This window comes from Dermacentor silvarum, chromosome 8 (assembly GCF_013339745.2).
Source record: "Dermacentor silvarum isolate Dsil-2018 chromosome 8, BIME_Dsil_1.4, whole genome shotgun sequence".
Taxonomy (NCBI): Eukaryota; Metazoa; Arthropoda; class Arachnida; order Ixodida; family Ixodidae; genus Dermacentor; species Dermacentor silvarum.
In genome coordinates, this window is record NC_051161.1 from 146,476,896 (window position 1) to 146,501,731 (window position 24,836).

Below are 24,836 nucleotides of genomic sequence, written 5' to 3' on the forward strand. Positions count from 1 at the left end.
TTTGAGTGTAGCAGTGAATTTGGTGGGGAAAAGAAAAAGAAAACAAAGTGTACTGTTTTCTTTACGAAATGACATTTACAGCGACGTTGCTGTCACGTTGTTGTCGTGGTACGGTCCGGACATTTCTCCGAGCATAGCCTCATTTATGCTCGAGCGATAAGCTTGCATCCGGAATACACGTCTCCTAGCGGATTCGTAGCCTCCTAGGGGATTCGACCGCAGCGCGCGTTTTAATCAAGCGGAGAAGCGTGGAAGTATTTGCTTAGACTTGTAGATGGGTGCACTAACCTAAGAGAGAGCGCACGCGGTTTCGGCAGGTTCCCTGAGTTCGAGACTACCATCCCCGCCAGTCTTCCTTCGCGAGAAAAAGCGGCCGTGTCGAGCTTTGTTGTAGACTTTTGTGGTTAGTAGAGATCAAAAATTGTCTTGATTGAACACTTTCTGCTTTGACCTGTATACTGAATAGGCGTTTCAGGCAGTTACGACGCAATAAGTTTTCCGTGAACTAGGTTTTCATTCATCGCGTTGTAGCAGACCATTTCGGAACTACTTGCCGCTATTTCGACGTTAGACGTGACTGCTTCGCCTAGAGCAATTTGCACGGTAAAACGTCACTTCTTGTTTTACTGATGGAAACGATGTGCTGTTGTACAGTTGTGTATGCAACGTAATACGGTTCTAGGGAACATAAACGCTAAATATTGAAGCTCTCCAAAGGCAATATGTAGCTGTTTGAATAGCAATGAAGCTTCTTTTCTATGTTATTTTCCGACAGTGCGGATATTGCGTCAGCATTGTCGCTGCTGTGAGGTCATGTGACGCATGTGTTTGGCTCCCGTCAAAACAAGAGGAACGAGCGTACGTAAACGCGGATGCATCGTGACGCGGACGGACAGTGGTGTTCCGCTTGATTCTGAACGGTAGGGCACGTACGGACCTCGTTTTCTTACCTGCTGCGTTAGCGAAAAAAGGTTGCCGAGGAACGCCGCCGACGCCGCCAGTCACAATTGAATGTCGCAGGAGACGACCGCCGGAGCGAGGCCTAGAGCGCTCGCGAGTTGACGGCGGGCGTCGATCGTGTTCGGTCGGACTTGCCACCGCGGATACTTTGATGGCGGATGGTCCCGTTCTGGGTTCGCCATGTAAGTCACGGACCCGATTGGAAAGTCGACACCCCGGAAACGGGCAGCAGGAACCGGCATGAGTGCCAGCGGTCTAGGCGGCAGCGGCGGCAACACGCTGCGGCGGTCTGCGGGCTCGTCGGACCCGGGCGTCGCTGCCGCCGCGGCGGGCGAGGACGCGGGCGTCGAATGGCTCTACGAGATCCTGCGCGAGGTGCAGCTAGAACAGTTCTTCATGAAGATCCGGGACGAGCTGCAGGTGACGCGGCCGCGCCACTTCGACTTCGTCCAGACCGAGGACCTCGAGAAGATCGGCATGGGCAAGCCCGCGGCGCGTCGTCTGCTCGACACGGTCAAGAAGCACCGCGCGTCCCAGTGGAAGCGGAACCTGCTCAGCCGCCTGCTTCCCGTCGGCGTCAAGGCCCGGGGCTCGTCCTCGCCGCAGCAACAGCAGCCGTCGGTCGTGATCGGGGCCTCGCCGACGGGCGACCTGAGCACGCTGACGTGCCTGATCAACGAGAAGGACGTGACGCTGGCGAGCAAGCTGGGCGACGGCTCGTTCGGCGTCGTGGTGCGCGGCGAGTGGGACGCCCCGGACGGCCGCACCATCCCGGTGGCCGTGAAGATACTCAAGGAGGACGCCCTGTCCCAGCCGGGCGCCTTCGAGGACTTCATGAAGGAGGTGAACGCGATGCAGCAGCTCCGCCACCCGAATCTCATCCAGCTGTTCGGCGTGGTGCTCAGCGCGCCGCTCATGATGGTCACCGAGCTGGCTCCACTGGGCTCGCTGCGCGACTACCTGCGCAAGCAGTGCCGCCGGCTGCCGGTGTCCCGGCTCGTCGAGTACGCCGTGCAGGTGGCCAACGGCATGGCGTTCCTCGAGTCGCGCCACTTCATCCACCGCGACCTGGCTGCGCGCAACGTGCTCCTGGCGGCCGCCAACGCGGTCAAGATCGGCGACTTCGGCCTCATGCGCGCCCTGCCCAGTCACGAGGACTGCTACGTCATGGCCGAGCAGAAGAAGGTGCGCCCCCTTGTCTTCGTTCATTCATTACAGCGAATTTCCCGTCGTAACGCAGACTCGGCGATACGAGTGTCTCGAGGTACAAAAAGGAAAGTTCATATTTCTCAAATTCTTAAAAATTTAGAAATAGTAAAAAAAATGGCCAAGATACCGAAACAAATGGAATCATTACACTAATAACAGTCTTAAAAAAAAAAAAAAAACCAGTATCCGAGACTGCCATCTACCATGTTTGTATTTTCGATACACTGTTGCAACCTGTGCTTGTGTTATGCTTGTCTCCAGTTCATGGAGTAACATGGAAGCAAGGAGATAATTTTGCATGAACAGCATGTCTCCAATGCAAATGATGCATTCATGTTTCCTCTAGTAAGGTGTTGTAGTTTGTCTCATTTCTGCAAACACGTCTTGCATTGTTCAAGTCCTCTCCGGAAAGCGTGAGCAGCAACTATGTTTGCAGCTGCGACAATAAATAGTTAATTCACTGTTGTCTCTACCTCTGGATAGTTCATTCACCTTGGCTACATTGTCAAACAATGCTTGATTCATTATTTTTCTTGTCCATGAGGGCTGAAGAAAACAGATTAGAAGCATCATCGGGTTGGTATGCAGGGTGAACCAAGTATCAGGCCATTCCCCTGAAATTTTTTTAAAGGAGCCCTGCAACACATTTGGTCAATGTTGTGAAATGCATTTGGCATTAAAGGACACTATTTTGGAAATATTTAGCCCCAACAAAGGTATTTTAATGCACTCTGTAGAAATGGAGTTACTGGCAATCAAAGATCGCCCTTCATTCCTTTCGCTGCGCTCTCATTCTCCACTCGTGAATTAGTATGCCACTGGCCATACCAGTGGTATCAGCGAAGCCTGTTTGCCTGCCAAACAACCCTGCCGTCATTCCTCACTCTGTGCTTCTTCATATTCAACATGGAAAATACAACACAAGTTCCTCCCGAGCTCTCACTTCTCTCTATGGGACCTACAGAGTTCCAAACCCCACTAAAGCATTCGTCTAGCCCATTTGGTACACCAAGCCCTTTAGCATGATTTTGATTTTTCAGTCCAACTTTCTTATTGAGTGCCATCATGGTGGCTTGGTGCCACACAGCAAAACAATGTGTTATTTGAAATTAATATCAGTGCAGTTAGTACAGTGGGACCTCGTTGGTACGATTCTGCGTAATAAATTTTTCGGTATGATACATTTTCTTAATTTTCCCGATAATACAATTTGGTTGGTAATAGTTGGATGATACGATTTTCGGATGATACGCTTTATTTTCCAGTGCCCGTGAAGATCGTATCGAGATTCCACTGTATTGGTATTTGGGAAGTGGTCATCAGTGCTGCCATTTTGCTATGAAAAACGTGTCTACACAGCATAAGAATGCATCATTTGGAGTTGATAGCAGTGCAATTATTAATACTAAAGTGGTCATTAATACTGCCATCTTAAAATAGAAAAATGTATCATTTAATGTTCATGGAAACTACTTAGACAGCAACACCATTATGGGGAGGTGTTGCTGTCTTACTACCCGGACAATTTTCTAAATCATTGTGATAAACTAGAATGGGATAGTGGTGGCGGCTTAAACGCAGCATTGAAAACATACAGTGGTTCTATCCGTTGATTGAAACACAGAATAACAACTCTTGCAAGAATGCCAGGCTTCTGTTTTCATTTTACTCTTAAAACTGCGGATACAGATTCATGGAGTAACATGGAAGCAATAAACAGCATGTGGCCAATGCAAATGATCACATTGTTGATGTAATGTCAAGGGAGCTCAGTGAAGCAAGTTGGCCAAATTCTCTTGACAGCAAGCGTCATTGCACTTTCTCATGTGCTTAGGACATGAGAAAGAAGTACTAAGAGCCCCAGTGTACTTAGCACACTGGAGCTCTTAGTAGTGCCAGATGACAGTTGCTCAGGTAATGCTCAGTGGCACTGATTGGCAAATGCTAAGTGGTGTGCGTGTCAGTGGTGTGTGGTAACACGTGACCACCTGCTTTGATTTTCATCATGTAACCCAGTTTACATTTAAAATGCGTTACTCTTTGAGGATGTTTGTATGAGCGGTACTTAAAGAGGATGTAAACAATAAATTGCATTAAGAGATCATATTGTGCGCTCAAAAAATGAAGGCTTCATACCATAGTTGTTTTGTCAACATCTATCCACCAAAGCAAAAAAAAAAAAAATGTCAGCACTACTTCAAAAATTTTGTGAAACGACATTTAGTAGAAATTATCTTAAGTGAAAACACTGGAAACTAAATTTTCTATGAATTCGTTTTATTAAGGTTACCTCAATTTACGTGTGTTTGGAAACCCAAGATTCTCGCATGACTTGAGGATAAATATGTAGGTGCATAACTTCGTTGAAAAGATTGCGTATGTACAAATTGCCATCATACCATTGTCAAAGGGATTCACTCGTTGAACAGAGTCAGAACCCTGAAGCTTATCTTGCATAACAGCCCGCCACTCCTAGGCTGGCACACGGTTTAGATAACACGACCAACTGTTTGCCCAAGTTATCCAGAGAAATGTTCGGACTGTGATAGCAGTTAAAGAAGCTGCTTATCTTATAGTAGTGGGTCCTGGGTGTATTGTGTTTCTCGGCATTGTGTTTTACATAATGCACTGTGTTTTAGCACAGTGCAAAAATTTTATCCGTGTAGTAACGCTATGACACATCTACCTTCTTCTCTTTTCAGGTAAAATTAACATTGGCACTTGCAGTCACTCTTGGTTTTTGTTTGTTCCTTATTTACTAGTCGTTGTCATACTTGATTGCACGTCACCACTTAGTACACCTTGCAATTTTGGACCTTGTTGTATACAGTGCTCATCTCTGGCATGTGCATTAGACCATGCACATTATTTCTATCCCTTCGAGCAGGACATCACGTTGATGGAAGCTCCGCAGGAATTTGCTCAACTTTGCCGGGTAGTCTGAGGAGATCTGGACCATGACGGAAATCTGCATAACAATAAAAAGAAAGCTGGTTCGAGCACACAATGAATAGCAGCTTATGGCTACCAGTGAAAATGAAAGCACACTCGGTGTATTCTAGCTGTACCAGCCTATGGTGCTGAAACTTGGAAGAAAGCAAAGAAGCTTGAGAAAAGGGTAAGGGCTGCGCAACAGGTGACAAGGTGGATTGTGATAGGTGTAACGTTAAGGGGAGCCAGGAATGGATCAGAGAGCAAGTGGGTATAGCCATTATTATAGTTGAGATTAAGAGTAAGAAATGGGAGTTGCGGGCCATGTGATGTGAAGGGCAGATAACCGGTGGTATATTAGAGTTTTCGAATAAGTGCCATTGGAAGGGACGCACAGTCAAGGACGACGTAGAACTAGGTGGTGTAATGAAATGAGGAAATTTGCATGCATAAGATGGTGTCGGCTGTGCGAGAAAGGAGTAACTGTAGATCGATGGAGAGGCCTCTGTCCTGCAGTGGACATTGGAGAGCTTTAGATAAGGTTATCCAAGCATTGAGGTCGCCTAGTGCTTGGGTACGTCTGTGTTGCATATGCAAGCAGAATAGCGCTATAGGTTTGCAACCCCAAACACAAGTCCCATGCACTCGAAACCATCAACATGCAGTCACGGTTGCGTTTGCTTTTTTAAAGATATAAAACTAACCATAAAATACGAAATAAAAGAAATACCTTTAATGAAATATACTTAATCTAGATGCCAAAGGTCTCTGTCAACATGAAACAAACAGTGTATATGGGTGTAGGTTGGAGCCAAAGCAACCAAAAAGGCTAGAAAGTTTATGATTACGTTGCACTGAGTTTTCCCATGACAAAAAATGACAAAGAAGGGACAAGGATGCGGAGGGATGTTATATTTTGTTATATTGGATGTGATTGTTATTTTTTTGCCAGTATAAAACTCCACGCAACGTAATCATGAGTGTGCGCCAACTAGCCCCTTTCATCGCTTTTGTAGAAAGTTTGGCATCGGGTATGGCATGTTCGCCATAGAAATGCATTGTTACCGGCTTCATTGTGATCGGCAGTTACCCTCCTTTTCCGGAGGAGGATGATGTCAGCATGCATTTGGAAATGATGCCGCGAGATTGAAGAATGGGTGACAGCAGTGCCGTATTCACCGTTCAACACCTATTGTTGTTTTCTGAAAGCGTGTCTTGGCTAGCCTCGCCCCAGTTCCTTTCCCGGAAATTCTCGTTCGTGGCCAGAGTAAATTTGGTGCAGCGATGTTTTTTCCGAGCTGGTCACCCCAAGAACCAAACCACACGTCGAGATCTGCACATGTGCTGTGCCACAGCCTCTATTTCTTGCATACCCAAGCCGATTGCGTCCCCTATCTAAAGCTCTATATTAATTAGGCTGATCAAGATTATTGTGTTCTTGATTGAAGGTAAATAATGGGACTGCATGAAAGTCCTCATTTTTGGGCACACTCAGAACACCCTTTTTTAATCGTTAGACCTGCTCCATTGTGTCCCACTGTAACAGTGTCACAGATGGTTCTTAACCCTTTCTGGTCCAACTATTCCTGTAGAAATTGCAGCAAGATTTACAAAGCTTACAGGGTTTACATAGTCCCTATAAGGTTTACGAAGCTTACAAATTGCTGCAAAAATATCAGACGCCTAGCAAAACAAAGTTATTTTGAGAAATGTGTCAGCAATGCTAACTGCATAATTTGTTGATTTTGTGCCGCATGCAAGTATGGTTCTCCCCAGTATTTCACAAATATCCACGGGTCGCATCTTGCTGAGGTTAGGCCTATCTGCTGTATATCTGGAGCCTGCTGTGCAATGCATGTAACCTGCCTTTGGTTGCACAAAAATGAGCTCCAAATAAACTGTGGCCATATATCACAGCATTATGATTGCGAATTAAGAAGTCTGATGAACCACATGTCGCTTAAAACACACAGAGTTTTTGGTCTTTCATGAGAAAAACCTCCGATTCATTGCCAGAAACTCCAGCGGGAATATTTTTCTTTATTTTTTTACGACTTTCACCATTCGGATGCACACAACATAAAATTTTCGCTTCGTAAAAAAAATTCGAACCAACAAGGGTTAATTGAAGGATATGTTCGCAGCTTATGTGTATATAGGATTGAAAACATTGATGTCGTTCACTTCATGACATGCTCAAGTAAGTGCCATAGCATGCATTATCAGTGCTTTATCTTCATTTGAGGCATGGGTTGCTCGTCATAAGATGGCCTGGCAAACATTTGGGACAACTATTGGTAATGCGGATTCGAAAAGGGTCAAAGCATGTTTGCAAATGAATTCTTGTGGCTAAGTGTACATGTTGCACTTCGAAAGTCCACTGCAGTTCATACTTGTTTATTTGACATACCCTCAAGTGTCAAGGCATTCTAGAGGGGAGTGTGCTACATAGAAAGAGAAACAATAACAGAATGACACATGAAAGGAATGCCACAATGCACAATCCTTGTCAGGATGCTGCAGGATGGGCAGTTCCTAAACCCCTTGAATATCCTTGACTATTACAATAAAGACTTTCAGGGCTTCAAAAGCCCTTCAACTTCATAAAGTGCTTAAAAATTCTCGACTATCATTTTTCGCCTAATCATAGCCACTTTTATTCAGATATCTGGCTACAATATTGGTGCCATTTAAAGTCAAGCCAGTACAATCTGGTTTGTTCCTTTGTTGTGGTTGATGGTTGTCAAGGAAGTTATTTGCAGTGGTTGACTTGGCGATATTTTTGCATGTTCCCATTTTATTTGTGCACATTAACAAAGGACAGCTCATTGTTGATGACAATGTTTTGTTTTTGATCTATCAAATGTAATATCTTGCTTTAGTCTTTCAGAATGCTTTGTCAGAGCCTCGTGAGTTCCTCAGAACTCCTGAATTTTTTGCTGAAGAGCTGTTACAAACACTACCTGGGGACTGTCTAACCCAAAGGACACTTGCTGGAAATGCAGCTACTTACGTTTGTATGGTGTGTGCATTCATGCACCGTGTTGCAAGACCACATGCCCAGCATGTGGTTACCTGCCGAACGTCGAGCAGCAAGCTTTTGAGCCATAACGATTGAACCCTTGGTGCCAGATCTGGTGCTGATTAGGCTGAGTTGACCCAAGTCCATTGTTGAAGTATACGGAGCGCATGGATTTCAATTACGAAACTTTGTGGGTATAAAGTTCTCATAAACATTTGACGCGAAAGGTGCACGGACATTTCCAAAGGCGAGCTTTAAAAGATTTTCAGTACTGGAACTTTATGGTGTTAATGCTCTTATAAACTTGCGCCAACATGCGTGCACTGGAGCCCTCGTGTCCAAGCCGTTCCAGAAATGAAAGCACGCGCTCGCAATCTTTCACACACACGAAAATACTTAATATCACCGTGACTGTGAGCTAGCAGCTGATATTTTTCTCCAAACATTTTCAGGAAGCGTGCCCAATGTGATCGAACAGCTGGACCAGGGCAGGCAAAGTAAAATATGAGAAAACAGAAGAAAGTAAATGGCCTATTATTGAGGAAATTCTTTTTGCGGGCGACAAGGTCTGGCTCTCCGTGGCCACAGGGACAGTGGCCCTATGGATTTACGCATAGCTCCCGCTAAAAATACAGGTAATTTCAGAGCGCTTCTTCGCATGCGAGCTGATTATGGAGATACATATCTGAAGAACCATTTGGAAAGTTGCCCCAGTAATGCCTCGTATTTAAGCCCAGATGTACAGAACCAAATTATAGACCTTTATGGTGAAATTATCAAAGAAAGCCTAGATGCAAAAGCAGGCTGCTTCTCCATACTTGCTGACAAAACAACGGATATTGCTGGAATCGAACAGCTCACTGTTTGTGCGAGGTACCTAAACAAGGATGCCAACGACATCGAGGGAGTGTTTTAGGTTTTAGCACCGGAATAGATGCCCTCTCTCATTGCGACTGCAGGTTCTATGTAAATGTGTACAAACTGCTGCAGATTGTAGTCACCCTTCCAGTGACTACTGCCAGCGCAGAGAGAATATTTTTTAACAAGAGTTTACTGAAAAAATTACTTGCGCTCTACAATGTCTCTGGAACGCATGGTTAGGCTGGCGCTTCTATACACCCACAGAGACGTCGGCATCAACGTGTCCAATGTCATTGACCGCTTCGCTCAACATACCTGCCGAGAAAAGTTTGTCCTTTAGATAGCGAAGCAGCAAAAATCAATGCAAGTAAAAAGCTCGTAATATGCTCGTAATAAGCTTGTAATTATGAAAACGTATGACTGTTCGTTAGCTTTTAAAACTGAAGAAATTTTAGCCGTTTATTCTAGCAGTTAGCATCGTCAAAATTATCATGCGAATATGAAAATTACGATGAATACAATAACCAATTTTGACCGACCTTGCTCACTGAAAGCCCGGCCCATGTGGCGTTTGCCAAGAGCACACTTGGATATTGGGTAGTTCAACTTGCAGCATCATCTGTGGCTTTCGTTTGTCCTTTTCTTTCCTTTTTAGCTAGCTATCTGCTCTTATTTCTTTTTTGAAACGAAGCAATACCATCCTTTAATTTTGGGTACAGAATAATTGTTGGCGTTGTGCAGGCAGTTAAATTACACATTTTCGTACTGATTTCCGCATTATTCCTGTATTATTCTACCCACATGGCGCTGTCGCGACCGCAGCATGGCCCAACTACATATCACGATTTCTGCGATCATAGTTTCGTTCTTGCCTGGATCGTGTGTCTTTCTGTGTGCAAAGTTTACTATCTGTGACTGTGCAACATGTTTATTTCTCTTGTTTGACGCATTATATACAGTGACGTTTGCTTAAATACGTAGATTTATTGGAGACTTAGACATATATTTAAATATCTTGTTGCAAGGTTTTGTGTATACAAGCAGTGAACTTTGTTTCCAGCGACTATTTTTTTGCCCTTTAGCGAGGTTTTTCTTCGCATTTGTATATTCCATTCTATCTTCACATTTCTAATGTATATTTTGCAGAACTCATCCTTTTTATTTGTACTCACTGTTGCGAGTATAATCTCGGTGTAATTACAATACACGACCGGTAACAGCTGCTCCTGCACAATCTATTGCAACGAGGGACAGCGTCATTGAAGTTTTTTCCTGGCCGTTGCATATGTGCAAAAATACATACAAGGTTCTTGAATGACAAGATTCATCAAAATATTTGTCCTCAACTTATTCATTTCATTACCTTTACGTTTTTATATAAGCTGCATGCACTGCTCTTCGGGTTTCGAACTGATATAGTTCTAAAGTTGGTGTGATATTATTAAATACACAAAAAAAATGCAGCAGCATTGATATCGGTTATTTCTGCCACAATTTTTGGGGCATACGAACGAATATATTCTTTTATGAAAAAATACATATTTTACTTGACAGTGCGTAGCGTTCAATAATTCGTTTGCAGCATCTAATATACAATGGCATTGGCAATGCAGTTATTATTCATGTATTTGATCCCTCGAAAAATTCTATAAGGAGGAGGCCGCACTGCAACCTGAGCCCTCCCCGAACAAAATTTCTGGCTACACCACTGATTGCGACAGTCGATAAATGCGCTGCAAGCATCACCTGCACGTGTGAACGTGCCTCTGTCAAGCCAGAGCAAAAGTATGATGACATGGATAACATGCAGGAACTGACAAGAACAAAAAGCATTCCACAGAACACGTGGCCATATATCGTGATTGAAATCAAGAGCTTGTAGGAGTTATGCACGGTAGGTGAAGATCATAGTAACTAAAGGACACAATGCTGGCTAAGGTAGAATTTCTTTAATAAATAAAAAAAAAGAAAGATGGACTGATTCCGCTCCTCCAAGCTTCTTTGTTCACAAGTTCAGCAAATGGCCATTTTTCTTATTGTAAAACAAGGCTTCCATGAGAGGTGTGTGGGGGAAATGTCATTCACTGATTGTTCTGCCTTTATCATCACTGGGTCTTTTATGAACAGTTTTACATACATGTGTAGTGCGACACAGACAAGGGACAATGAATGGATGGCACTAGCACTGACTTATGTGTTTATTGAAATTTTGTTGTCATATTGTGTTAACCCTTTGCAGTCCGAAACTTTTTCCCACTTTCTGGCTGTTCCGGTCCGAAACTATTTTGCCAGTTTGTGGCGCCGCTAACAAAACCACCAACTGTGGAAGAAAAACTCACAGGATATTTATTTTTTCTCTTGGATTCTGCAGGCAACTCCTCTACCGATATTTGAGCAGCGTGTAAAACTGCTCGAACCATTCTCCTCGGTGCAGGCCAGGGTTGTTACTGCAGGTTTTGCAGAAAAACAAAGTTTCCCTCCTGCCTCTGTTTGTTTTTCGATCGCTACAAGCGGCACAGTCCTTGCTGCTTCGGCCTGGGAGCTAGCTTGTGGATGAAATGGCTCCTCCCATCTAGCCTTTCCTTGCACTCCTTCCGCGCAGACGGGCCTCGCTTTTTGGCTCTAGCCCTCACGTCACCCACCAGCTGTAGGATGAGGTTGCGGCGGTACTGCAGGTGTCGCTGTTCTTTCTCACTATAATTCTGCAGCTGTGTGCGCCTCAAAATAAAGCTATTGACGATGGAAACCACTAGAAGCTTTCACTAAATGCACCACCGTAAAACGCTCGCGGAAAAAATGCGGTCATGCTCCTCAGCGAAACCGCGCGAACGTGCTGTTCCGCGCGCAAGTGAGAACGCTCTGGTATCCAGAAGCCATGCTGAACATTGTGCTGCATCCTAGTGCAAAAAGAAGTAAACTTCAACAAACAAAGTTTATTTATCCCTCAAGAGATGGCGCATCATGCATACAAAGAATGCGCATAAATCGCAGTGAGAAAAACCGCGAAATTTAACCCCCGGATACCCTTGTCGGGCGGTGCCCGACAGCGGACCGCAAAGGGTTAATGGGGCTGTCACATGATGGCTAGTCTGTGCACTGAAACTGCCAAAACTTTTTCTTATCTTACTGCCTTAATCACCCACCTCAGTGAGTCATTTACTGTGGCACGAGGTCACAGGAATTTCGAGCTGTGCTGAGTGTATTTTGAAGGTGAAGAAAGTAAAAATGCTTGTGTACTCCTCTTTAGTTGCATGTCCAAGAAGCTGGTCAAGGTAACGCAGTGCTCTCCACTGCGGCTTCACTGATAGCCCCTGTGTTGCCTTGGAACATTAAACCTTCTAAAGCAATCATTCGATCAGTCAATCTGTCTGTCGACCTGTCAGTCAAGCAAGCAAGTGCGAATGCAGCTTAATAGGGGCTCGCTGTGTCCACAAGCAGGTTCCGTTCCCGTGGTGCGCCCCGGAGAGCCTCAAGTCGCGCCACTTCTCGCACGCCAGCGACACTTGGATGTTTGGCGTCACCCTGTGGGAGACGTTCAGCTTTGGCCAGGAGCCCTGGGTGGGGCTGAGCGGTGCACAGATCCTGCAGCGCATCGACCAGCTTGGGGAGCGGCTGCCCCAGCCCGAGGCCTGCCCCGGGGATGTCTACCAGCTGATGCTCCAGTGTTGGGCGCATGCACCGGCCGACCGGCCCACGTTTCCCGCGCTCAAGGACTTCCTTCTCGAAGCACGGCCACCTGTGCTGCGCGCACTGCGAACTGTGCAGGTACGTGCGAGTGTCAAACGCATATATCCGTGAAGTTACGAGACACTTGTCAGTGTCGGGGAAATCCACTAGGGGGAGAAAGTTGTAGCACAAAGCAGGACAGATGAAGTGCACGATTGACATAACACATTTTACTCAGACTCACCAAGTCCCACAAAACCGGCCACACAACAACCCCCCAAAGTTTATGAGAGGGAAAGTTGGCTTTGAAAGCATGCTCTGCTAGTGTAGCATGCATTGAAATTAGGCTAGGTGGTATGGATTCATGGCTTTGGGCAGTTAAAAACAGATGGAAAAACAAGGGATAGACACGGCAATGTCTGTCTCTTGTCTTCCCATCTGTTTGGCACTGCCTGTAGCCATGGTACTGACAGTGTAGGTGGATTTGATTTTTGTTCTTTAATATCCCTTTAAAATTCTGCGTATGTGCTGTGTGATTGATTGCAATAAACTAGGTGGGAGATGGTAACATAGCTAGAGGCAGGGTCAGGCGCGGATCCAGGGGAGATGTCCGGATGTCCTGACCACCCCCCTCAGGTTTCTGCATCGCCCCTCGTTGACAGGGTGATGGCCCTGTCACCATCACCCTGTCATAATATGGCCACCAACATCCTTCAAAAGTATTTTTCGCGAGTACCAGTGGTAGCAGCCATGTAGAAGTAAAGCTAGCTCGCTCACAAGCTTAGCTGTTTTCCGTAGGGGTGCGGTGTCACAGAGTTGTCATAGTTATTTTTCTCATGAACACTTGGACCTCCTGGTGTGGCCGTGCCTGGCGGCATCTTGCGAACGAGGGGATGTCCCTTTTGTCAAGCACGCTGATGTCCGCGCGAGGGCCTTTGCGCCTGATTAACTGAGTTCCCCTGCGGGGTGTCATCGGTTGCCTCTTATCGTTACCTGGAAAAGCCAGGGGTGCGCACCCTAGCACGTTCACACCGGAGAAAAAAAGCTAACAAAGCGGAGAGGCGTTGATAGCAGCAACGTGAATAGACAATGCGAACACAGACAGCGCAAGCTGTATCATGCAAAAGAGGAGAACGTGTCGAAGGACCATGAGTTCGAGGACGAACGTCACCGTCTGCTGTCGCTCACGCAGGAAAAACTTCAGGAAGAATTCGTCTTGGTGCGCCTCCTTCCGGCGGCAACATGCAACACAACAGCCCGCGCCCTCCTCTGAGCACACTACAAGACCGTCTAGTACACGGTAGCCTGACGAAGCTGAGACCACGTCTTTATTTGGGTTTTATGTTGTCTCCTGTCAGAGTACCCCAGTGTACAGTCTAATCTTGATCAACTTAAACAGTAAATAGATCAACTTAATATGTCCCCCTGTCCTTCGCAGTTCGTCTGTCTGCCCTTCAATGCCGCGTAGCGACTGCGCGGAATTTGGTGCTACAATGTCACAGAAAGGGATATTGACATTTTTAAAGTGAAAGCCTTAAATTTTTGCCTTAAATCTGTATGTTTCAAGGTCGCTGTGAGGTATAGAAAAAGTGAGTGAGCTCGCTTCGCGCCAGTACTCGCGCGTTCGTCGGCCCTGGGGAGGATGAGGGAAATGTCAGCGGTGGCGTGGGAGGGCGTCGATGGAAAGGGCACCGGCGGCGCTGGGAAGGAGCCCGTAGGACGTTCTGGAAACGGCGGCAGCATGCTCGCAGCGCGCTTGCACGCCTTGTATACCTCGGCGCGTGGGCGCAGAGCTTCATTCCGGATCGTTATGGGTGCAACTAGGCTTTCGGCTTCACATTCTTAGAAAGTTCTAAGCATCCCTCGTAATTTTCCTCCTGTGTCCAAGCGTTTATTTCAAGACTCTGAAACCAGCAAAGGTAAATGTGCGTACCAAAAAAAAAAAAGCATAACGACGCTCTTTGATTTACGAGTTTTCTTTTGCTTAATGTAAGTCCCCGCAAATGTATATAAAAAAAAAAGAAAGACAGGTTACAGTTCTGCATTTTGAATTTCGCTTCGCTTCTGTCATAGTAATGGGGAGGCCTCTGTGCCTTGAGGTAAACAGCTTCACTCGTCATCCACCTTCATAGAGTTCAATGGCTCATGATTTTTTTTGCTTCACGTGTATTCTAGCCAGATTTACATCAAGATACTTCATACAATGTTGTTACGCAATCTATATGTAACATATAAATTGTATCGTGCGTTTCTACAAAAATAAAGGAACTGCCCAGCCCATAAATCAAATGTCAGACGAGCCGTTGTCAATTAAATATAAACAGCGCGAGGTATACTCATTACCTCACGATGTTGCCCTGCGTGGATTGTCAGGGAACTCAAGGATTGTCAGGGAGCAAACAGTGCACAAATGCAGCAGTAATTTTTTGTTCTACTTTGTTTTATTCCTGCGTTTGCTTTCATTATTCGTGATAAATCGTAATAAAGTATTAAACTGTCAAGCTGTGCGCTTTTTATTTTTAAGAGTTGAGAGACAACTCGTGTTCTTCGGGAGGAGTATGCAGTTTTCAGTTTCACAACTACAGTGTAGACCGCTTATAACGTAAGTCGCCGGTGTCGCGAATATCTGCACTATAAGCGGTACCGCACTATAACCAAAACAACGATTTTCAAGCCCTGTACGTATGCAAAACATTTGTACCAAGCATGTAGACACGCTTTGTACTATCGCGCGCACATCGCGATTACGTTTTCTCGAGTGAGCTGGCGAAAACATAATGGTGATGTAGCCGGTGCTCTTCAAGCTTGACAGCTTTGCACCGAGTAAAAACGAAACGACTGTTTGCCGCAACTGCTGCGGAAAAAACCGTGACCGCTATCGACGCGATTATGAACGGCGACTTTGCGGTGCTGAAGGCACGCGCCCGACGTACGCACCGAGTCGTCCAGCCGCTGCAACTGGCCGTCGAAACCGCGGTCGCTATCTATGCGATCATCGATGGCGACTACACTGTTTTTTAGGTACGCGGCCGACGCGCGTACCGAGTAAAAACGAAATTATACTGTTCAAATGCTGTGGAAAAAACCGCGGCCGCTATCGACGCGATCGTAGATGACGCCTACTCAGTTAGGAAAGCCCGCGGCCAACACGGTGTCATGCGTGGCGGTAAACGCAGGAATACAGGCTTTAAAGACACAAATAGGCTCGAAGCGTTCCGGCGTTGCTGTCATTCACGTACGATTTCAACTGATGGCTGTGGCGATGCGGACTCCGCCGCTTCGTTTCGGTTGGACGCTAGCGCCGTTCTTGCACTTTTGCGTTGCACTTTTGCGTCGCACATTTGCGGCGCTCCTCGCTCACCGAGCTCCGAAAGTAGTTCGAATTAACCAATGTGCGGCCAAATAAGTCCGAATTAACGAGAGTTTGACTGCATTGAATAATGCATACGCCGGCCGGCAGCACGCACCTTGTTCAGAAGCGTGCTGGCTGCTGCCCTTGTCGGCGAGATTTTCCCGCGGAAGCCGCATTATAACCGGTATTTCGTCTCACGCGGCTGCACTGTAAGCGGTATGCGTATACATGGAGTGCTATGGGAAAATTAACGGGAGTCTGAAAAGACCGTACTATATCCGGTCCTGCACTATAGGCGGTTACGTTATAAGTGGTCCATACTGTAATAAAGTGGTTCCGCGACCAACCTGCTTAATGAAAAAGATCTCTTGCTGAAGTATGCATATATAAGGGCGTCGGATCGGTTGATGGGGCAAAGGTGGGAACACCAAGGTTCGCCAGCTCTTCGCGAACGACAGACTGGATGAGGGAAACCGTTGGTCGAAAATCCTTCGGGGCATACGTCTGGGAGTTAACCGGCGATGCGGCCTCTATCTCTCGGGGAACGATGCGCACAATGCTGTCGGACGTGGTCGGCTGAGGCGCGGAATGGTCTTCGCATGATGTAGCGGCTGTATTTGGAGGACGGGTATACTGATGGACAATTCGACGGCCTTTACCTTGTTCGAAACGTCTACATTCACGTATTATGTCGTCGATGCTGGTGCGGTTCTTGTACACGAGCAGGTTAAAGGCGTCGTCAGCTATGTCCTTCAGCACATGGTTCACCTTTTCATCTTCCGGCATTCGCTCGTCTACCTTGCGGCAAAGGGTAAGAACGTCCTGAATATACGTCACATATAACTCAGCTGACGTCCGGGCGCGAGTTCCAAGTTCCTTCTTCGTGGCTCGTTGTCGCCCAACTGTCCTCCCGAAACGGTCGCAGAACTTTTTCTTGCATTGCTCCCAACTCGTTAGCTCCTCTTCGTGTGTCTGAAACCAGACCCTTGCCGTGCCTTTCAAGTACCGTAAAATTCTGAGCAAGCGCCCCCCCTCAAGCAAGTCGAAATTACTGGCAATGTTAGGGGGGGGGGGGGTTGCTATCCCGGAACGGCACCAAAATTTAAGATGGCAACGACAAAATTTTCGCACCAAAAAAAAAAGAAGCGCAGTGGGAATGGAATTAAAATTTTATTGAACATGAACTTTATTAAGCCAAAGATTTGTTAGTGGTGTTTATCACTCTCAAAACCACCGAAAGAACTACAGAAAGAGCGCATTGACGCTGCACCGCTGCGTCGCCGCGACCGGTGAAATGAACATTAGTTATGCAGCTTCTATTCCAGGCAAAATTATGTCCGCTAGAGTAAAGTGACGCGTAATGTTCACTTTATTAGTAACCATGTCCACGGTGAAACGTTTAGCACTAATGAGAGTTCCGATACAAATCAAGCTCAGCTGCAGTGCATGGCTACCGACGGCGGACAGCAAACCGCGGCTCAGCCATGCTCGCATCGCAGCTGGTGGCACCGCAAATATCAGCATGTTTTCTTCATCGTGTGAAAGTATTGCGAGGAGAGGGTAAAGCAGCAACGACGGTAACAAAACATTGCTGCTTGGGAGCGTCGGCGGTTCGTTCTGAAGCGCCGTCTGCTAGAGATTCGAAATGAATTAGAAAAGGCCTAGCGACGATATTGGTGGTGAGTGATTAGCAGCGGTGTCGCCAAAGCGTAGCTGCGACCATTCCTCTGTCGCCGAGTGGTCACGTCGCTGTGTCGCAGGGAAATCTGTGCCGTGTGAGAGGCAGATCTTGCCGTCGGCCGGCGGTCCGTGAACTACAGACCGCCAGCCGCAGTTCACCCCGATGCGCACGTGTGCCCACTGGGGCGCCTAAAGTCCCCATAAAAAAATATCTAGGGACTTTAGGGGCGTCGGGTGCGACCACGATTCGATGAAACGGCGCATCGGGGCACCGCGATGCACACCGGTGAGATTTGCCGAATTTGCCATCATTTTCGTGGACTGGATGTGGCAGGCCAGTGTTGGTGCGGAGAGGGGGGGGAGCGCTTTCCCGGAACGGCGCGAAAATTTGAAGTTGGCAGTGAAGTTAGGGGGGGGGGGGGGGCTTTTGCACGGGTGGGGGCGCTTGCTCGGAATTTTACGGTAGAAGATCAGATTGGCTAACATAACGGTCTGATCCCATCTTTTACTTTCGCTGACACGCTCGTACAGCTGGAGCCAGTCTTCGACGTCCAGGTTGTCGGTACCAATAAACGTGCCAGGATCGTGGGGCTGGGCCAAGATGACGGTTGGCATGGTGGACACCGTTGTGGTCGCCGTTGTTGCAGCCTCTTCGTCAGTCGGCATGGTGGTAACGGCCAGGCTACGTCCGCTTCGGAGCTCCGTCTCGCATGAGATGTGCCCCGCACCTCCACCAAAATGTGATACAAGGATTGAAGTAACAGTGAAATCTATTTACAGCTGATATACAAAAGATAGGCAGCGCAGGAAAGTCCCTAACGTTGTTGTCTTCCGACACCATCTCGTGCCCTTCTTCTTCCACCTTGTTCCCAGTGTTGCAACAGTATTAACAACTAACAACTAAACTAAGAACTATGCATAGAAAACTTTTATAACTGTACCGCTCGTTCTGATCACAGTTACACGTTGACAACTTCCAGTACAAGCACAGTACCGTTCGTATGCTATAAGTTTTTCATTATCGCTTCGCACTGGTTGATTGTCGTACAATAAGCATAGGAGGACAGAACCCACCCGATCAGTTTGTCTGAGTGGGCGTTCTTGCGGAGCGGGCAAAGCCTCGAGCTGTGGCTGCGCAGTGGGGGAACGTGGCGTGAGAGGCCAACGCAAGCGTGCGGGCCTAGGACACCGTCGCATGGTAAACAAAAGGAAAAAGAAAAAAAGGGAGATGCGAGACTTATTTGAAAGGATGACGTCCCGTGGGAAACAAAACATGAAGCAAAAGACGCTGGCTCGCGCTTTCGGCTACTACGCCACATCATTCTTCTTGTAGGTGATACGCGGTGTTCGCATATCGTAGACAACCAGCGTAGTGGTTGGCACGTTGGAGCGGAAGCGTTAGACTTCTAAAGCAAACGAAGGTGTCTCAGCCGAACACAAAAAAGCTTCTTAAGAAAATCAAGGTGTCCCAACAGAATTCCAAAGACGGACCCGTGCATATCAGGAACAACACAGACTTGGATATATTGTCAGGCACATACAGCCGCCAAGCACATGGCTGCGTTGGGCAATGCCCTTTTCCTATCGGAGAAACTGAATACGACCCCAGCTTGGCTATAGGTGTTGCACTAGCCGTATAAGAGGCGGGTTTATCGTGAACAGAAACGGTGAATTCCGGCAAATAAAAAAGACTACCACATCATCATCATCGACAGAAGCTGACTCCCCCCCCCCCTCCGAAAAAACCTGGATCCGCCCGTGTGGGGGGCAGAGTGTGCTCACCTGTTGCAGTGCCAGCATAGATATGTGGCACAGTAAACAGAGAGCAAAAGAAAGAATGTAGCTATGGCACAAAGCTGCAGTGCGTCCTCGCATCCCAAGGAATGCATGCAGAGGCTTAGCATGTGCCAGTGTGAGGATGAGCTCTTAGTGAGGAGAGGGAGAGGATGGTTTGCCGTTCCAGGGTGGCTGTGGCGCAGCTGTTTCTACAGCCTCTCGAAAGAATCCTCGTTGAAGCTTGTTTCCTAGACGATGCCCTGTAGGCGCTGCTTTGGTATAAACTGCTATTGCAGTAGTGGGTGCCATATTCTTGATCACTCACTCTTGGGTGTATGTCACCTTCAGTGGAATGCCAATTGGTTTAAGTCAGTGGACATAACAACCCTTGCTCAAATGAGGCATTGTACTGGATGGCATGTAGAAAATGAAAGTACCCTCGGAAGCAATCAGTCATGAATGAGGCCCCAGTGTACATGGCTCATCCAATACTGAAAACTTGTCTGCTGGCCTGTCAGGTAATGCTTCTCCTCTTTCACTCCCTTTGACAGAGTACCCTCTCATCCTGCTCCTCTTGGCATGCCTGCAAATACAACGAGGCAATGGGGAAACTCTCAATATTTTGAGAGCTTGCGATAATTGTGTACCCATCTCTGGTGTGTGGCACGGGTGATCACGTTGCAGGTGATAAGTTTGCTCCTTGCGGTTCATTGAAGTAACAGGCCAGATACTTCAAAGCATTTCTCTGCTGACAAGATCGAGGTCTGCAAGCAGCGGAAGGCTGTAGTGGGGGGGTGGGGTGCAATTGTTGCATGGATAATGTAATGGGTTGGGTACACAGTTTAATAGGCACCGGGCGCGGGATGAATTTGGACCGGTGGCGCCTTCATGCGGCTGCGCCGCGAATGTATGGCATGTGGCGGCCGGGCCGCGCGCAGCAGGCGCTGCCTTGAAACCAAGTCTGATCAAACATGTTGCGTTTTTGGGTGCACCAACAGTTACTGAAACATGACTGAAACTGGTTAGGCCATTAAATTCAATCGTTGTTCATCGCGGCATCGCGTTTTTCAGGCGGAAAGTCTGTATATGTGCGGTCTGTAGGCAACAGCGCGTACAGTGCTCAGCAATTGAAACGCGATAGTCGAATCGCGTGGTCGCCAACGCTTTTTGCACTGACTGTAAGCGCTGGGGACGCCAAACTGATGCATTGTGGTGTAGAGTGAAAGCGAGAACCTTAGTAACGCATTATGACTGCATTTGGTCCCACAGCGCTCACCTGTGGCGCGAAAAAAAAAAAGTCGGCGGCAGCCGCGCGCTGTCAGCGCTTCAATCGCTGGGCACTGTACATTTCCGACGCTGATTTGCTATGGTCTAGTTGTTCTAACGTTAATAAAAGAGCCGTTCATACGCAAGAGCTTCGTGTCCCACTTGCCTGTCTTCGCCTCCGTCTTCGCCTTGGGCACCGAAGGCGAACACTCAGATTTGTATTCATTTTGCCGTATTATCAGTGTATCAGTCTTTCTTTTAATGTACATTTTCCTTCGTATCAATTCCAAACTCTGGTAGAGTCCGGCACACGACTGTGCTGTGCATCGACGGCGAACGCCAACGCAGTGGCGTGTTCACACTCGCCTCCACCGACGGCTCCCGTCGCGCTAAGCTATATAAAATGGGCGTGACTGAAGATTGGGCTAGTTTATAAGCAATTAAGAATGGGGAAGCATTGCAAAGATAAAAGAACTACAATGGACAGAGAATGACTGACACACATCCGATCGGCGAAGCAGCTCAAGAAACAGAATAAGGAAGACGTAGGTCTCATTTTTTTTCTCTCCATAATTTTTGTGTTCTTCGCCTATTTACATGATTAAATACGCGAGAATGTTAACGCGCACAGCAAAATACCATCTGGAATATAACTGCTGGAGTTCCACGTGTTATCTTACCGCGGTGAGCTCCGTTCGCGTGGTGTATTTGCATCGCAATTTGCGCTCGTTTTCTGCTTTATATACTACTTGATGCCACGAATGTGATCTGCCTCGTACAAGTGACGACCTTTCTCAAAAGCAGACACACGAAAATGCGTTTTCCGGTGCGTCAGCCCTTAAAACCCGCAGTGCCAAATCACTGGAAGCACCGAGCGCCTTCGTCCCATCGTCTGCTTCACATGCCAGTGCTCTGACAGGTGCCGTTCGCGGCGCTGTTCGCCAGTATATCGCCGGCGCGCCGCTGGCGCCTTACAACGGCCGCCCGGTGCCTATTCCCTCATGCATTGATAAAGTAAGAGATTTGGGGCTTTGCTCAATGGGAAACATTAGATAAATGCCATTGTGCCCTATTTAGTAGGCTTGTGCGAATATCAGTTTCTTAGTTCGAAGTGAATAGTAATTAGTGTCGAATAATGTCAAAGTTCTAGTTGGCGGATTTCCATAAAACCTGGACTAAAGTGCCCAATGTTGACAAACCTAAAAAAATGTTAGTTCTTTATTGCAACAAAGGACACTGGAGGCCGCGCTGCCGGCAAGCTATGTTTAGGGCAAAGTTCTTTGAAGAGGTGGGGAAAAGAGCCGCTGGCTGAAGATACGTGGGTGATTCATTCATCCGTGAATGGAGATTGTTTTGACAAAGATTCAGGCGTTGTATGCACTTATTTCCACACGTTACATGCACAGATTGTTTGTTTCTTTCCAAGGCGTTGTAATTGGTGATACGGATTATATGAAGAAAAATACATCTGTTCGTTTCATATACTTTGGAAACTTTGATTGCTGAAATTCAAGCCGAAGTGACTATCAAATAGCATAATATTCGATTGAATATTGAGAAATATTGAATATTCACACAAGCCTAATATGCATTTACGCTTAGGCCACGGTTTGAGTCAGTGTCTTGTGCATGCAAGAACAAGACTGGGCTTCTTTCTGACTTGACTGAATGGGGTTTAGAGGCTTATGCCAATATTTAAAAGTTATTTAGTCAGTTACCCAACACTGGTACATACAGTAAATGTTCATTTTAACAAACTTCAAAGGAACTAAAGAAAAGTTTGCTTACCAGAAACTTCACTTAACTGGCCCATTTGGATAACAGCCTTTATCGAGGAACCAAAAGAATGTGTAGAACATTCAAGTGAAACCTGCAGCATATGCCGACTGTTTTGTAACAATTTCAAGGGACATTTCAGTGACCTCTAGCAATGATGAAAAACAATTTGTTTTAAAATTATGTGCTTGTGTTATAAAAAAGAAATGTACGAATTGACTAATATTTTGAAAGTTTAGAAAGCATAACATTTTAAGAGCTGGCATTGATGAAGCAGTGTTTCATAAATAAGCATAGGAGACGACTCACAGGCATTGCTATGTGGAGAAAATGTTCGTAGAACTGAACGATCCAAGGATGAACTTGAGCTGGTGAAAATTGGGGGGAAACTTGGTCAACATTTGCACCAGGTTATGCAATGCACCCATAGGAAGTTGCAGTTCTGTATCGCTCAATGCCTGGCTCATGCTGTACCACACAGCTGCACACACGGGGAAAGGGACAAACTGGGCAGTTGACGTACATAATTGACTTTGCCAATGCAGAAGCGTTGTTGTAGTGCGAATGTTGTTCCTGCAGTGCACTGACTTGCTTGGGAGCTACAATGACAAGCAACTATACACCGTGCAGTGTCTTCAGTAAAGGTTCAGTCAACCACAAAATATTACGGACCATGAAATCTGAGAAAAAGCTGAACATCTCCGCAGCCTCGTAACGCAGCCTGGTATTTAACGAGAAGGAAGGGAACCGAGGGGCCCGATTTTTTATTAATCATATCATAAGAAGTCGACAAACAATGACGCCAAGGACAACATAGGGGAAACAACTTATACTTACTCATTGAATTAAAGAAATGATAAATTAATTGAAATGAAAATGGATGAAAAAACAACTGGCTGCAGGTGGGGAATGATCCCACGTCTTCGCATTACGCGTGTGATGCTCTTACCATTGAGTTACCGCGGCGCCGGTTTCTCGTCGACTTTCTGGGGTCTTTATATTTTACTACTACAACTAACCCTGGGACTGTTAGCCAGCATCACAACTCACAAACCTAGGTGGCAGATGTGGAACATCCTTTCTGCTGCAGGCGTCACGAGTACGTGATCTTTTTGGGATGAGGGCAACTGGTCAATAAACCCACATATGCTACCTGAAGGCATCAATATTGCCGGATTCGAGCCCTAGTTATGTAATGAACGATAAGAAAGGGAACTGAGGGGCCTGAAACGGCGCCGCGGTACCTCAATGGTAACAGCATTGCACGCGTAATGCGAAGACATGGGATTGTTCCCCACCTGCGGCCAGTTGTTTTTTCATTCATTTTCATTTCAATTAATTTATCATTTCTTTAATTCAATGAGTAAGTATAAGTTGTTTCCCCTATGTTGTCCTTGCTGTCATTGTGTGTTGGCTTCTTATGAGCCTGGCATTTGCATTTCAGGTCTTTGACTAAAATATGATGATATTGTCATGTACACTTTTACTGGCTTCTGCTGCAGGGTGCTTGGGAATTGAATGTTTTCTGAGATCCCATGGTCCATAAACTTTTGTGGTTGACTGTGTATCCTTGAAAAAACATGCGTCTTTTGGCAGCTGGTGCTGTATCATTAAGTGTAGTGGCTATGCCACTTTGCTCTGTAACAGTTTCGAACCACAATGCCCTCGTAGCCTCATAGAAATAGGCTTAGTTGGACCAAACTTGGCATCAGGCCACATTCTTCCCTGGTCGTACGGCACTGAGCCTCGTGGTTCTTCTCTTCCTCCCTGGCAGGAGAGCGGCCGACTAGAACTGGAGCTGGGCGACCTGGTCGAGGTTCTGGACGGCAGGCCCGAGCACCACTGGTGGCGGGGCCAGAGCCAGCGTACCTTCCGCATCGGGCAGTTCCCCCGCAGTGCCTGCGAGTCCTTGTCGCGTGTCAGCCCACGCGACATCAGCAGACCTCTGCGAAATAGGTGACTGTCTTGCCCGTTACAGAGGCCCACTCTCTTGCTTGAGTTTATAGCAGCACAATCGTTTACATTGTTTAGACACACAGAAAAAAAAAGCACTGTGCTGTGGAAGGAGGGAGAAGATTCAGTTGCGATAGTAATGCAATCCCCCACCTGTTGGCAAAATGCGAAAGCAAGGTGTCAGCATTGTAAATGTTTTAAAATTGAGATAAATTCGTACATTACACGGTGCACCAACAGGCAAAACAAGGTCGTAAATTTATCCCTTTGACGGTCAAAGACTTAAATATACAGCACTGCAAACAAGTGCCAAGAGGCTGCTCTCCGTTTTGCGCCTCAGTAACCCCGCCATTATGTGGCATCAGCAGCGTAACACTCGCGCCA

At 46.7% G+C, this 24,836-nt stretch overlaps 1 protein-coding gene across 2 annotated transcripts in view; it reads left to right on the forward strand.

Annotated features, from left to right (window-relative positions):
- The first annotated feature begins 755 nt into the window (after positions 1-755).
- The window catches only part of LOC119461750 (activated CDC42 kinase 1), a 63,162-nt gene continuing 39,081 nt past the window's right edge, over positions 756-24,836 (forward strand). For both annotated transcript variants that reach the window (XM_037723123.2, XM_049672115.1), the window contains exons 1-3: positions 756-2,145; positions 12,422-12,748; positions 24,274-24,455. In XM_037723123.2, the coding sequence (XP_037579051.2) occupies positions 1,201-2,145; positions 12,422-12,748; positions 24,274-24,455 (1,454 nt within the window). In that variant the 5' untranslated portion in view covers positions 756-1,200. The remainder of the gene's footprint in view (positions 2,146-12,421; positions 12,749-24,273; positions 24,456-24,836) is intronic.